This window comes from Staurois parvus, unplaced genomic scaffold (assembly GCF_062004578.1).
Source record: "Staurois parvus isolate SC_StPar_1 unplaced genomic scaffold, SC_StPar_1.0 ptg000287l, whole genome shotgun sequence".
Taxonomy (NCBI): domain Eukaryota; kingdom Metazoa; phylum Chordata; class Amphibia; order Anura; family Ranidae; genus Staurois; species Staurois parvus.
Window position 1 is genome coordinate 3,288,951 of NW_028318083.1, and position 13,675 is coordinate 3,302,625.

The 13,675-nt window shown below is 42.4% G+C and overlaps 1 protein-coding gene across 1 annotated transcript; it reads left to right on the plus strand.

Annotated features, from left to right (window-relative positions):
* Positions 1–490: 490 nt before the first annotated feature.
* Positions 491–13,291, plus strand: TMEM14C (transmembrane protein 14C). Its single transcript, XM_089682183.1, has 6 exons — positions 491–626; positions 4,950–5,009; positions 7,915–7,991; positions 9,049–9,150; positions 9,925–10,012; positions 13,122–13,291. Exons 3-6 carry the CDS (start codon positions 7,916–7,918, stop codon positions 13,177–13,179), a joined length of 324 nt encoding a protein of 107 aa, XP_089538309.1. The 5' UTR covers positions 491–626; positions 4,950–5,009; position 7,915; the 3' UTR covers positions 13,180–13,291.
* The last annotated feature ends 384 nt before the right edge of the window (positions 13,292–13,675 follow it).

The following is a 13,675-nucleotide window of genomic DNA, read 5'->3' on the forward strand; positions in this document are numbered from 1 at the left end:
TGTCTCTCAGAGTGGGAATGCACCTACAACGTGAATTTCAGACCCCTCCATGATTTCTAAGTGGGAGAACTTGCAAAATCGCAGAGTGTTCAAATACTTCTGTTCCTCACTGTGTACTCTGTGCTGTTCTTTCCCCCATAAAAAACATTGCAACAGTTCACCTGCTACCTAAATGTGCACAATAAATCTTCGTGTGTTCCCTGTGACCTCACCTGCCCCCAATGTAAACCCCTTATGCTGTCCTGCCCTCCTCTCTGAATTGCCCATCCCCAAATGTACACTGCGCCTTATACTCCCCCAAGCTCTTCCCCCCCCCCCCCATACACACACCTGTAATGCCCAGTGTACCTCCTGTGTTCCCCGTGCACTCTCCTCATATCCCTCATGCTACACCCCATGTACTCTTTCCCAGCGCACAGTCCGCCGTCTGTCTTCCTCACGTTCATACATCTCACAGGACACCATGGTACAGCCTGCATTTCTTAATCCGTAGTGGCTCCACCTTGCCATGTGACCGGTCACATGACTCCTGACACTCCGCCCCATTGTAGTCTGTAGTGAGTATAGCGGACGCTGTGACCCCTCGCAGTCGCTGTGGTGTAGCGCGTTTCTGACCGTCTCCTGAGGTGAGCTCCCTCCATGCAGTGTATCTGTACACCTGTGGTGTGCTCCGAGTCACGTGGTCAGCACATGACCCGGCTGGCAGGGAGGTCCGGGTAACTTGCTGTGTCTGGTGTCACACATGAGCCGTGAGGTGCCTGCACTCGCTCTGCTCTATGGAGGTTCCCGGTCAGTGAGAGGGAAGAGCACGGCGGAGTCAGCACTAGCAGCCCTGCGGCTTATCTCCTGAGGACCAGGCCTGCTGTGTGGAGGATAAGACATGGGAGGGTCGGCATGGAACCCACCGGCAGGGATGGAACCTTCTGCTGACACGTTTTTGTTGGTGTTTTTCATGTGACAGGGAAATGCCAAAGTTCTGTAAAAACTAAATGGGTTTTAGGGCACAAAAAGCAACACATTCCCCGATTGCTGGTAAAATATAATAGATTGGGCTGAGCCGAGTAAACGGCCAACATGTCAAATCTTCACATTGCTTGTGCCTGTGAAAGGGCGACCAACACCAGGACTCTGCCAGGACTCTGCTCCATCGGTGACACTGCTACAGGTCATCAGGCTAAAGGTCCCCATGAATATAGGCCTCACTCTGGTGTGTGCGGTGATGTGTAGGTGCCCACAATGCATGCATTAGGTTTGTATGTGGGGGGGTCTCAATTTTTTTTTATTTTTTTTTTTGGGGGGGGGGGGCGGAAGTTTTAAGTGCTTGAGTGCAACTTCAATTTTCTTTTTTTAGCTATCGTACAAGGGAAACAAATCCCCTATGTCAGGCATCAGTAAATGGTTGTCCGGATGCAGACCAAGTCACTGTCCCATCCTGACCCATGCGGTGCCACCATTTTGGAGCCTGTTCTTTCCCCAGCTGTCTCCCAGTCATCTTCACAGAGCTGACAGTGGGAGGCAGGACAGTTCTGGATGGAGGGTGGGAGCTGCACCAGGTTAACAAGCAGGGGATTGGTTGCTAGGATGAAGGCCGGTCCTAGCCATCAATCGCTGTCTGTGTAAAGTAGGAGGGAGGGGGGGAGTTAAAGGGGCTAAGGACATTAGTGTGAAGGGGGGCTGATTTGAAAAGGAGATGAAGACTGAATTTGGGGGGGGGGGGGACGTGAGGACAGTAGTGGTGGGGGGGGGGGGTTTGAGGACATTAAAGTTAAAGTGGAGGATTTGAGGCCTGAAATGTGAGGGTGTAGAGGCTGTGATGTGGGGGCTGAGAGCATTAAAGTGGGGGGGTGCTGAGGACAGTCATGTGGGGGCCTAAGGAATGTGGTGTGGGGGGCTGAGAACTGTAATGTGGGGGGCTGAGAACAGCAACGTTGGGGGACTGAAGACAGTAATGGGGGGGCTGTGGACAGTAATGTGAGGGCTGAGGACAGTAATGTGGTGGAGGCTGAGGACAGTATTGTGGGGAGATGATGTAAGAAGTGGAAGAGTACTTTGCAGTGTAGGGGAGAGTACTGTTGGGGGGGGTTGATGTCAATTGATTGAGGTGGAGCTGAGGACCCTCATCAAAAGGGGACCTTGCTGTGAGTGAGGAGGGGTCTGTGATGTGCAGTGGGGATTGAGGACACTGATGTAAGAATAGGCTGTGATCTGTACATGTGTATTTTGCGCACACATTGTGGGTAGGTCAGCCCATTCATTTTAATGGGCTGCTCTACCCACAAGAAACATGAAGTCCCTGACCCTTTTTTTTTTTCACAATCGCACCGCAGCACACACGAATATGCACCGCAAGTGCCTACATGAGATTTGGACCTCTGATGCATGGAAATTTTACTGCCCAGACCTCAGTGAATTGTAATTCAATACCCCTGCCCTTTGTGATTATTGTTGGTGACAGGCTCTCTTTAATGAGACTTCTGGGGTCAAAAGGACCCCCGATGTCTCACCTGTTATGTAGTGAGGCTGATGGAATGCAGATTGCACTCCCATCAGCTTCTTCTCTGGCCGTACTGGTTGGGAAAAGTGACACAAGGACCTGGAAGTGCCATTCTATTCACTAGGCTCCCTCTACTCTACCTGGCGGCACATGCCATACTGGTGCTGGGTGTGCTGAGCCTGGAATACATGGATGGGGGGGGGGGGGAGAGAAACAGGGGTGTGGAAGCCACCCGATTGTGTGTAAACCCCCCTGTACGACGTATGTTGGTGGCAGTGAAAGGGTTAAAGTGACTATCAGCACAGGGCCAGAATCACAAACTGGAAGTTTTCTGGTCTGCTTGCTTGTTTCAGGTCAGAAATGAATAATTCCAGTGAATAATATGACAACCATGCAATTAGAATTTTGCTCACGTATTTCTTTTAACCTGTCACCGTTGCATAACACATGTGCAGTGACAAAAGGGTAGGCTTTAAAGTGGCAGTAAAGTCCGACTGGCTGCTTTTAACTACAGGTAAGCTTTTTATTATTATACAGGATTTATATAGCGCCAACAGTTTGCGCATCGCTTTACAATGTGAGGACAAACAGTACAGTTACAATACAATTGAGGAATCCGAGGGCCTTGCTCGTTAGAGCTTACATTCTAAAATAAGGCTTACCTGTAGGTAAAATGAAGATCTTCCAAACGTGCATTGTGTTCTGGAGATATTCTACTAAGTAGCAGCTGGTGACCTCATCAGTGCACTGCGCTCTCAATGGATGGCATACTCAAGCATGCCGTCCACTGAGAGTGCTGTGCCATGACTGTAGTGCATGTGTGGGAGTGATGTCATCGCAGCTCAGCCATTCAAACGGCCAGAGCCCACAAACCTGGAAGGAAGGTGGAGATGGAAGCCCTGTTAGCAGTGACATCACTCCTCTGGAGGACTTCATTTTAGTATACGATGCATACTGGCACTATAGGATAGTCCATTGCAGCGGGGCTGGAAGGTTTTTTACTTTCTTTAGGATTTACTACCGCTTTAATGCTCATGCAATGTACATATGCGTCCCTGAGCAGATATGACATCAGTGCTGGTGCGTATCTTTGAACTCACCCTGGGTGTGTGCTGGGCTGTACACTCGCACCCGCATGGAGATCACAGTGGGACACAGAGGCTGTGTGCATGGAGCCGGTTGTCCCAATAGATATCTATGGGACTGCTGGCATGGGGATGCACCAGGGTGGATAAAAATCAATGATTTTTTTTAAGAAATCAGATTTTTTTGATTTAAATCCGATTTTTTTTTTTTATTTAAATCGGATTTTTGTAAATAAAATGCTTTTTGAGGAAAATATATAATCCAAAGGTAATTCCATCATAAAATAAAGATTCGTTTTTTAATTATGTAGAATAAGGCTGTATATGTTTAATTTTTTTGGGAAATAAATTCCATGAATCCATTCACAATGTCATGCTCTTCCAGAGGTTTTGTAAGATTATTGGGCAGTTTCTTTGCCTACAAGATATTATCACAGATGTTTGGTTTACTTTTGCAGTTCTCAAAACTGAATTTGACTCAGCGGAGATCACATGCCTCTTCTTCACAGCAAAAATGTTATAAGATGAACAGAGTTAAGAAAAAGACCTTAATCCTAACTTCTACAAACCTATGAATACGGAATCAACCCCTTCAGTGCTAAATTTCAAGAAGTTCAGTGAATAGAATAGAAACAATATTTTTCTGATTGTTTGGAGTGGAATAGATCTGCACAAGAAGAAAGTGAAACTAAGTGTGAGGAGGAAGGGGCTGACAGTCTAAGTTTCTTAAAATATATATATTTTGTTTAGGCAAATTAGTTACCAAACATGGATGTTTGTTTAAGCAAATAACATATGCTGGAATGTTATTGTTTCAGTTGAATAAATCTATTTAAATTGTTATTATTAAGGTAATGATTATTTTTCTCCTTCCTAAGTACAACAGAAAAGTTGTCCAAATATGAATGATTAACCTATTAAACTGGGGATAAAAAAACGAATATGAAAAGTTGTTATTCTAAAAATCTTCATCTACTTGCATATTAAAGTTATACCAGCAAGAATTAGTCTTTATGTAGAAAACTAGGATTTAAATCAAGCCTTACTGACTAGTGATTTAAATTGTGATTTAAATCAGTTTGATTTAAATCAAATCCACCCTGGGATGCACACAACACATGTGCACCCTTGTACTGGAAAAACACAGTCCTGCATGCCGTACACAAGTAATCAGTCATGTGAACGAGACCTTACTGTTGGGGCACGGAAGGTTTTGGAAGAAAATGACAAGGCCCTGATCTCACAAAGGTTGAGTACCGCCAGACTCTAGATCACTTTTTTCATTTCAGCCATGTACCTATTACTATAATTTTGTTATTATATAGGAAAAGTAATACACATTTTATTTTTTTTTTTGTTTTATTTTGCAGAACAAACAAGGTTATTCTTTTCCATTGGCACACTTGACTTGCAATCAACAGACCGAAAAGGTAACAAAACATTTCTATGTGTACTAGTTTGGTCAGTGCTATTTTTAAAACTACTGCATTAGTTTTACTATACTATACATTTAAAAAAAAAAAAATACTTTTGAGGAGAAGAGGAGGAACAAATGAATTAGGGTTAACTATGGGGTTAAGTAATTTCTTAATTGTATTTAAAAAATAAGCATTTTGCTTTTACTTGTGAGATTGATTTAACTGACAGTTTGCAGATCAATGGATTCTAGGGTATATAAATAAAGCAGTTTGCTTGGTGAATGACAGATTCATTACTTCATACATTTAGCCCTGATCTACACATTAAATAATCACAAACTATCAAACTGTAAATGTATTGTAACAAAAATACTGTTACATTGAATATATCAATGACACCTGCAGACACTGTTTGCAGACTATATGAACGGGACCCAGCTGTTAAAAGGGCAAGTCAGAGCTCTCCAAATTTAATGGCAGAACAGCTGAGGTGGAGCAGATCCCCTGCTGATCAGGGCAGAGCTGGACGAATGTCACAGCTTCGCTGTCCATTTAGGACTTCTTCTTCTTCTTCCTCCTCCTCCTCCTCCCTCCTCCCTCCTCCCCCCTCCCTCCTCCCTTCTGATCAGGTCCTCCTGACAAACTGACAGGTATACCTGATAAGAACGGCCATGTGATAGGGGCTTTAGAAATTGTAAAGTTTTTAATAGAGAAGTGTGGGTTCTTAAAGGATAAGTTCACCTTTTAGACTGGCCCCCAATCCTCTCTTTGACAGCCAGCAGAGGATCTTCTTCTCCCTCGCTAGCTGTCAAGTTTAAAAAAAAAAACATGGCCGTGCAGGACTCACCCCACATGACCATGTCACTCATTCACCATCTTCTGTGAATGGGACTTCGTTTTTTAGTCTGCTGTTGGCTGACGTCACTCAGCTGGTCCAGGCTGGGAACGATCACGACCATATGGTCGGGATCCACCCAGGAGCCATGACCAGCAACTGGTTTAGCCTGTTAGTGAGCCACTGAGGAGCCTGAGTCAGTCTCTCCCGCACCCTTCACAGGCCAGCACTCCAGTGAGAACTGAGTGATCTGGGGACAGATGCTGCATCCACCTAGGTAAGAATGATTTAAAAAAAAAAAAAAAATCTTTTAGTGTGTGTGATGATCTAGCAGCTAAAGAGGGATTTTGTTTTATTATTAAGTTATATTTACATAGTTGTTTTTGTTACTATTGTTTGCCTTATTAGGTCGATCTAACTCAGCTTTTTGTAAGGTGCCTGCACTAGTATAGACTTAATTCCTTAAAAATTTGTACTTTTTTGGAGAGTTAAAACAAAGTAATTCAACTGATATGTGCATGAGAGAGAAAAAGTATACAGTCATATGAATGTATGAACACTGTTAATGCTAACACTACTGTATTTAAAGTGGTTCTAAAGCATTATTTTTTTGTTTGTTTGTTTTTTTTTTATATTTTAATGCATTCTATGCATTAAGGCAGGGGTCTCCAAACTTTCTAAACAAAGGGCCAGGTTACTGTCCCCCAGACCTTAGTGGGGCCAGTGGGAGTAGATAATGCCTCAGACTTGATGGTGAGCGGGAGTAACAAAGTTACATAGCACCCCTGTGGTTAGGAGGAATAGTGTCTTATCATTGGTATTAGTGGGAGGAATAGTTTCCCCATTGCATTAGTGTCAATGGGGAGGATAGTGCCCTATCAATGGGTGTCAGAAGAAGAATTTATGCTTCATTATTGGTGTCAGCGGGAGGAATAATACCCCATTATTGGTGTCCTAGAGAAGAATATTGCTTTGTATCAGTAGGAGAAATAGTGTCCCAAGGGCCGGATCGAGGCAAGTGAGGGGCTGCAGTTTGAAGACCACTGCTGTTATAGAGGATTCCCCCTCACCCCTTTTTTTACTCACCTGAGCCTGATCTTGATTCAGCACCCTGCTAAAATCTCCCCAGTGAGGAGGGACAGAGCCGGGAGAGCCGCAGCTCTCATGCACTCACCTGAGCTTGATCTTGATCCCGCACCCTGCTAAAAAATCTCCCCAGTGAGGAGGGACAAAGCTGGGGGAGCCGCAGCTCTCATGCACATGAGAGCTGAGGCTCTCCTGGCTCTGTCCCTCCTCACTGGGGAGATTTTTAGCAGCAGGAGCTATTGTTTCCCTCTGCTGCCAATCAACTCCTATGTTCAGGTACTGGGGGCAGGGCTGACACCTGTTATCTGTGTCAATAGACGCAGACAGGCTCGGGAGCGAGCCTGCATGAGTGCCCCATAGCAGCTTTCTATGGGGGCACTGTGCAGGTGGGAGGGGACAGGAAAGCCAATGGGGGGCCCGAGAAGAGGAGGATCGGGGGTGCTCTGTGAAAAACCATTACACAGACCAGGGAAGTATAACCTGTTTGTTATTTTAATTAAAAAAACAAACAAACCTTTATCACATTAAGTAATATTTTACCATGCTGTAAAGCATAAATCATATAGTTCATGCAAAAGAAGATGCCAGATGATTCAGCCTTGCAGTTCATAGGAAACCAGAGGAGCACATTCTAAAATATCAAAGCACAAGAGTCCATTGGCACGGCGTAACAAGTCATCTTTAGTAGTAACACACTCCTAATGGTTCCTCTTTGCCTGCTTTGATAACTTGTAGGAAAGTGCATGACTACCTTGTCCAGCTGTTTCCACTTTGTTTCCTTCAGCTGGGATAAGAAATCTGCTTTAATGAGGACTTTATGAATTACTGATACCAGTGTAATATGAATCTGTTCATCTAGTACAGTAGCTAGTGTGCCATTTTATCACATGGGTTGTATTGTTTTTCATGAACCTTCGATTCTTACCGATGTCAGAAATGGTTGGGCCATGGCTCATTTAGTTGCATATTTACTGCAATGATGCTTTTTCTTTTTAGTATGGGTGTGGAATGGTTTGGTTTCGGATATGCGGCTCTAGTCGCCACTGGAGGAGTTATGGGCTATGTAAAAGCAGGTATGTTTCTAAAACCTAGAGCTTTGGTAATAGTATGAGTACTGTATATGGACATTCATTAAACTCCCTCACTGTTACTGTCATTTTTGGCTTTGAGCTGTATGTGATGCTTTGTATTTTCCATTTTGCTCAGGTAGTAGAAATGTAAGAGCAATGATTATAAACTCAAGCCGGCAGTCCAGTAAGGATCCTTGTATTCTTCATTGCATCAAATGTCTTCCAAACCTGTACAGTGGCACGTTTTAGCCTCGCCAGGCCTTATAGCTATATAACGAGCAAGTACCTATTGATCACTTTTTTTTTTTTTTCTTTAGCCATTTGATGTAATTAAGCATGCCAAAAATCTTTACTGGAGTGCCAGCTTGTGTTTTATAGTAACTGTTACTGGAGTGGCTTACATAGTCTAAGCACTGGGGTTCCCCGATGAATGGAAGTGGGTGGGGTGATTGAGCACAGTTTTCTTTCTGTGCATAAAGAGCAATGACAGATACTGTTCTCTATATTAGTAACCTGATATTACTAAATTTGGAAACCCAAAGTAAGTCTGGTATGGTAACTTACAATGCCAATAACTCGGTGTCAAAAACTATATATATTGTATGTGAACAGACATGTCACGGATTTTTAACCCAAACTGTCTACACTTCAATGCTAACCTGTCCAGCACCAACTGTTTGTCTATGAAAGAAGTATTCTACATATCATGGTAATTTTAAAGGCTTAAAACATCTCCCCTGGTGTAGATTGATCCATATTTGATAAACATCTTGTCTTCATGCATACTTGGTCAGATTCAATAAGAACTCTGTGGTCTCCTTGGCTGCTTAGTTTTGATATTGTACAGTTGGAAAATGATTGTTCTCATGCTCTGTTGCATTTTGGGACTATAATGTGTCTTGTGTTCAAAAATTTATTTCAAATGCGTAATATTTAAATTCTGTTGTGTTTTGCACAAGCTATGGGAATGGTAACATTTTCCTACTTAAATCTGTCAATGACTGCAATTTAGATGGTTGTGTAAAGATACGACTTTTGTTCTATGTCACATTTTTTCTAGGTAGTGTTCCATCTCTCGCTGCTGGTCTGCTCTTTGGAAGTCTGGCTGGTGTAGGGGCCTATCAGATGTCTCAAGATTCCAAAAATATTTTACTTTCATTGAGTAAGTTACTTTCGTTTTACTTTTGCATGGAGTGGGCTTAGTACATCTGTCAGATTTTTAGTTGAACATGAGTGCTTTTTACAAAGACCTGTTGCTTCAGTATATTGAGGCTTCTATTCACCACATTAGGGATATATTCCCCCCCCCCCCCCCCCCCCAAAAAAAAAATAAAGAACAAAGCCTGCCCTTTTAAAAGTTTCATGCCAGCAATTCTTTCAGTAAACCTCCAAGATCTGCCCTAGAATGATAAATCTTCCTCTTCCTGTGGATGTTCACATGTCAACACACAGGGCACCTGCACATACAGCTTGGCAGTGCACTGTGAGGCATGCCACCTAGAGACTCGTACTTCCTCTGTACTGCTCCCAGCTGCATTCATTGATGGTTGCTCCCAGAGGGACCAACTAATACATCACAGCTAGGAAAAGCATAAGGCGTGATAGGGCATGTATTCTAAGCTTGCCTGGCCACATCATAACAAAAAGGATGTGTATTCTAGACCTAAATTATATTTATTTTTTTTAATTATTATTATACAGGATTTATATAGTGCCAACAGTTTGCTCAGTGCTTTACAATATAACGGGAGACAATACAGCAACAATACAGTTCAATACAAGAGGGTTAGCAGGGCCCTGCTCCTTGGAGCTTACAATCGAAGATGAAAAATATGTATTGTGTGGAGCAGCCCAAATAGAAGAAAAGAGTATTGTTTACTATTTCATGAGTACAAATTGCAGACTTGTAACATACAGCACATTCTCTGTATTCCAGTTGCATCAGGAACATTAGCTGGCGTTATGGGTTACAGGTTTTACAACTCTGGAAAACTCATGCCAGCTGGAATTATTGCTGGTGCCAGGTAGGTACATGTAATTTGACTCTTTATACTTCTCAGGTAGCTTGGTGTCGAGAAGTGAAACTGGCATTTAAATTTTTTCATTTGGTTGTACACTGGAGGAGAAACTGCTGGGAATGAGAAGCTTGCTTTAACTCTTGGGGAACGAAGAAATTATTTTGGCGATCTTCACCGTGCAGCCCTGCCCAGTCTTTCCCACAACAGTCCTATTTATTCCTATGGATGGATGAGCTGTTTTCAAGACATCTAGTTGCATATGGTTCACCCATGGAAATACATGGGACCTCTACGTGCGAGTGCACTATGAAGACAAGCTTTCACTAGACAGGCTGTACGAGCAGGGCCATACAGTGAAGATCACTAGATCAGGGAGCACTCTCTGTAAGCATTGGCTGTTTTTAATCCTTATGCTACTAGAATTAGAAAATGGATAGGAAATTATATTATATTTACTAGTTTTAAACTTTTTTTTTTTTTTACATTTCCTCGGTTACTTCCTGGTTTTCATACCTTGGCTAATGGCATCATACATCCCAGAAATCTTCAGGAAGGAAGAAAAAGGGGTTTCCTAGCTAAGCACGCCCTTCTGCCTGCAAGCCTGAGCTAGGGGCAGATGGATTCCAGGAAGTAAATTAATCACTACATTAATCATCTGCTCTTACTCAAGATGGCCATGGTTAGAATTGCTAGGGGGTGTTTTTCAAAGTGATTGCTTAGCAAAATAAATCATGGAGACATGGATGGGTGAGTTTGCGTTGAATTTTAATAATTAAATGGCATTTTTGATTTGTGGTTCTCGGATGCAGTGAAGTTCCGTTTTAATACAACAGACTGTACTAAGGAGGTGGCAAATTACATACGGTGCAAATTCACTAAAAGTGATCTTGATGTTTTTCTTTTTATCTGCCTGTAGTTCAGCTTAAAAAGTCAAAACAAGATGCATTCTGTTACTTTATTTTTACTGTAAAACCCCTTATCAGTACGTCCTTTTGAAACTGCATATTTTTTTAGGGCTTGATGTCCCTAATTTTAGGAGAAAATAATTGCCCACGTGCCACCGTCTTGCTTTAACCACTTGCTGACCGCAGATAGCCGAATGACGGCTTCACTGCAGCCTGCCAGTTCTGGGAGGGTGTCTTATGAAGTCCTCCCAGAACGCGCTCTTCTGCGCTCCCCCGGGGATCTCCGTGATCGCTGTGTCCTATGGACACAGCTGATCACGTGATGTGGTACAAGGCTAATCACAGCGGCCTTTTACCACGTGATCAGCCGTGTCCAATGACACACTGATCACCGGTAAATGCAATTGCTGGTTATCGGCTGCAGTTTTCTCACGCTGTCACGGCAATTGTCAGGAGGGATCGGCATCGATCATCAGGACACTGACTGACTGACTATCAGTGCCACCCCATCAGTGCTGCCTATCAGTGCAGCCTCATCAACGCGCATCAGTGAAGGAGAAAAATTATCTTCTTACAAAATTTTTATAATAGAAACAGAGAAACTTTGCTCTTTTTTTTTTTTTTTTGTTTATAGCTCAAAAAATTAAACACCCAGTGGCGATTAAATACCGCCAAAAGAAAGCTCCATTTATGTGAAAAAAATAAAAATTTCATATGGGTACAGTGTTGCATGACCGCACAATTGTCGTCCAAACTGTGACAGTGCTGAAAATTGGCCTGGGCAGGAAGGGAGTAAAAGTGCCCGGTAGGCAAGTGGTTATTAGTGCCTTAAAGACTAATTACATGTTTACTGTGACTTTTTTAAATTATTTCCTGCACTACATGATGTGCTTGATGGGCGCGCTGTAAAAACTGTATATTGCATCAGCTACATACAGTACACAGCACTATGTTGCAGCAGTGGGATTTAAACTTCTCATCCCCATCTTGAAGCAAAATTGAGTCGGGCTGATCACTTCTCAGTTGTTCACAGGAAGCTTTTTATTCTATCGATGAATACGAAGCTTCCTATGATTGGTTGAGGCGAAGATGGTTACATTTTCTGCCTTAGCCAATCAGAGGAAGCTTTGTATTTATTCGTAGGATACAAAACTTCCTGTGACTGGCTGAGCAGCGCTCAGCCCAACCCCATTTTGTTCCGGGAGCAGGATGGGAAACTCCCATCCTGCTGCCAGAAGAGAATGCCGTGGACTGTATGTTGCTGATGCTACATACAGTTTATACAGTGTGCCTAGCAGGAAATAGTTCATTTGGGCAAGCTTGACCCAAACTAACTATTTAAAGTCACAGTAAACATGCAGTTGGGCATTAATGAGAAGTAAGGATGCACCCATTGGACTTGGATGGGTTTACTTAATGTGAACTCTCGGTATGAATTTTATTGCATGGTTGCAGTGGTCCAGCTTGGACCACACAGTAAGTATGCCATATGCATTAATAGCCAACTCTTTAAATGCCTTTACCACGAATGATGACTCAAAGATTATTCCTCTCATTCTTCCATGTGTGGTGATGCCCAACATGTTTTTTTAAATGGTTAATCACATGTGTTGGATCTGGTTTGTTAGAGCCATAATATCTCTCCTGCCCTCTGCTGAAGGTGATTGCACCGCATCTGCTTTTTACCTGGCTTTGCAGCAGGGATTTTGAACCCAGAAATGTTTAGAACTGTGCACTTATCTGGTTCACGCTCTGCAGTGGAAATCGGGAAATGGATTTTCCTTGATGTTCCCCTCATCAGGCAGCTCTACAACCTCCCAGATCACTTTTACTAAATAGCCAGGAGCCTGTTGCACAAAATAGAAACCCATACACCATGTTTTAACCCTTTAGGAAATGTCACTAGTGGTGAAAGGGTTAAAAATCAAAGCAGTGGAAGCTCCCAGATGTTTATCTTTTTGGGTTTGTTTTAAACGCTGCATTACTAAAAGGGAAACAGAGTCTAAATATATAAGCAATTATGACTGCTTCCACTTATATATAAATATCAAGCTATACATGGAGATGCTGTATTTCAAGCAATAACATTCCTATATATGATTTATTTATGTGTATATTTCTAACACATCTGTAAGACTGTATAGATTTCATTTATTGCATATGTTTAATATTTAACACTTTTTTTTTTTTTCTTTTTTTCTTTCTTGTAGCTTGCTAATGCTGGGTAGACTGGGATTTAAAATGTTGCAGAAACCACATGATCCTTGATGGAAACAGCCTAAGCACTTTAATATATATAAAGATATATATCGGACAAACCATTCACTCTTCATGTTCTTGTTTAATATGTCTCATTCTTAGTAAAACAATTACGTTTTTACTTAAAGTGTTATGTCATATTTTTTTAAAACCAGTCACAAATTACTTTAGGTATTCGAGGGAACAATGACACAACTAATGTTGCATTGTCATTGGGCTTGGTTGACCTGCTGTGTAATCATCAGTGGGGTGCGTTTAACTTATTGGTGTGTCATGTCTTCACCAGAGCTGCTGATATGAAGCTACAGCTACACTGATTATTTTAATATCTTGCTACTAAGAGATTTAATTATTTGTTACAGTCCTCTTAGTGTTCTAGAGCAAGGGTCTCCAAAATCTCTAAACAATGGGCCAGCTCACTGTCCTTTAAACTTTAGGTGGGACTGACTGTGGCCAGTGAGAAAAGAAAATGTCCTGGCGTCAGTGGGAGTAAACCTTACCCCAT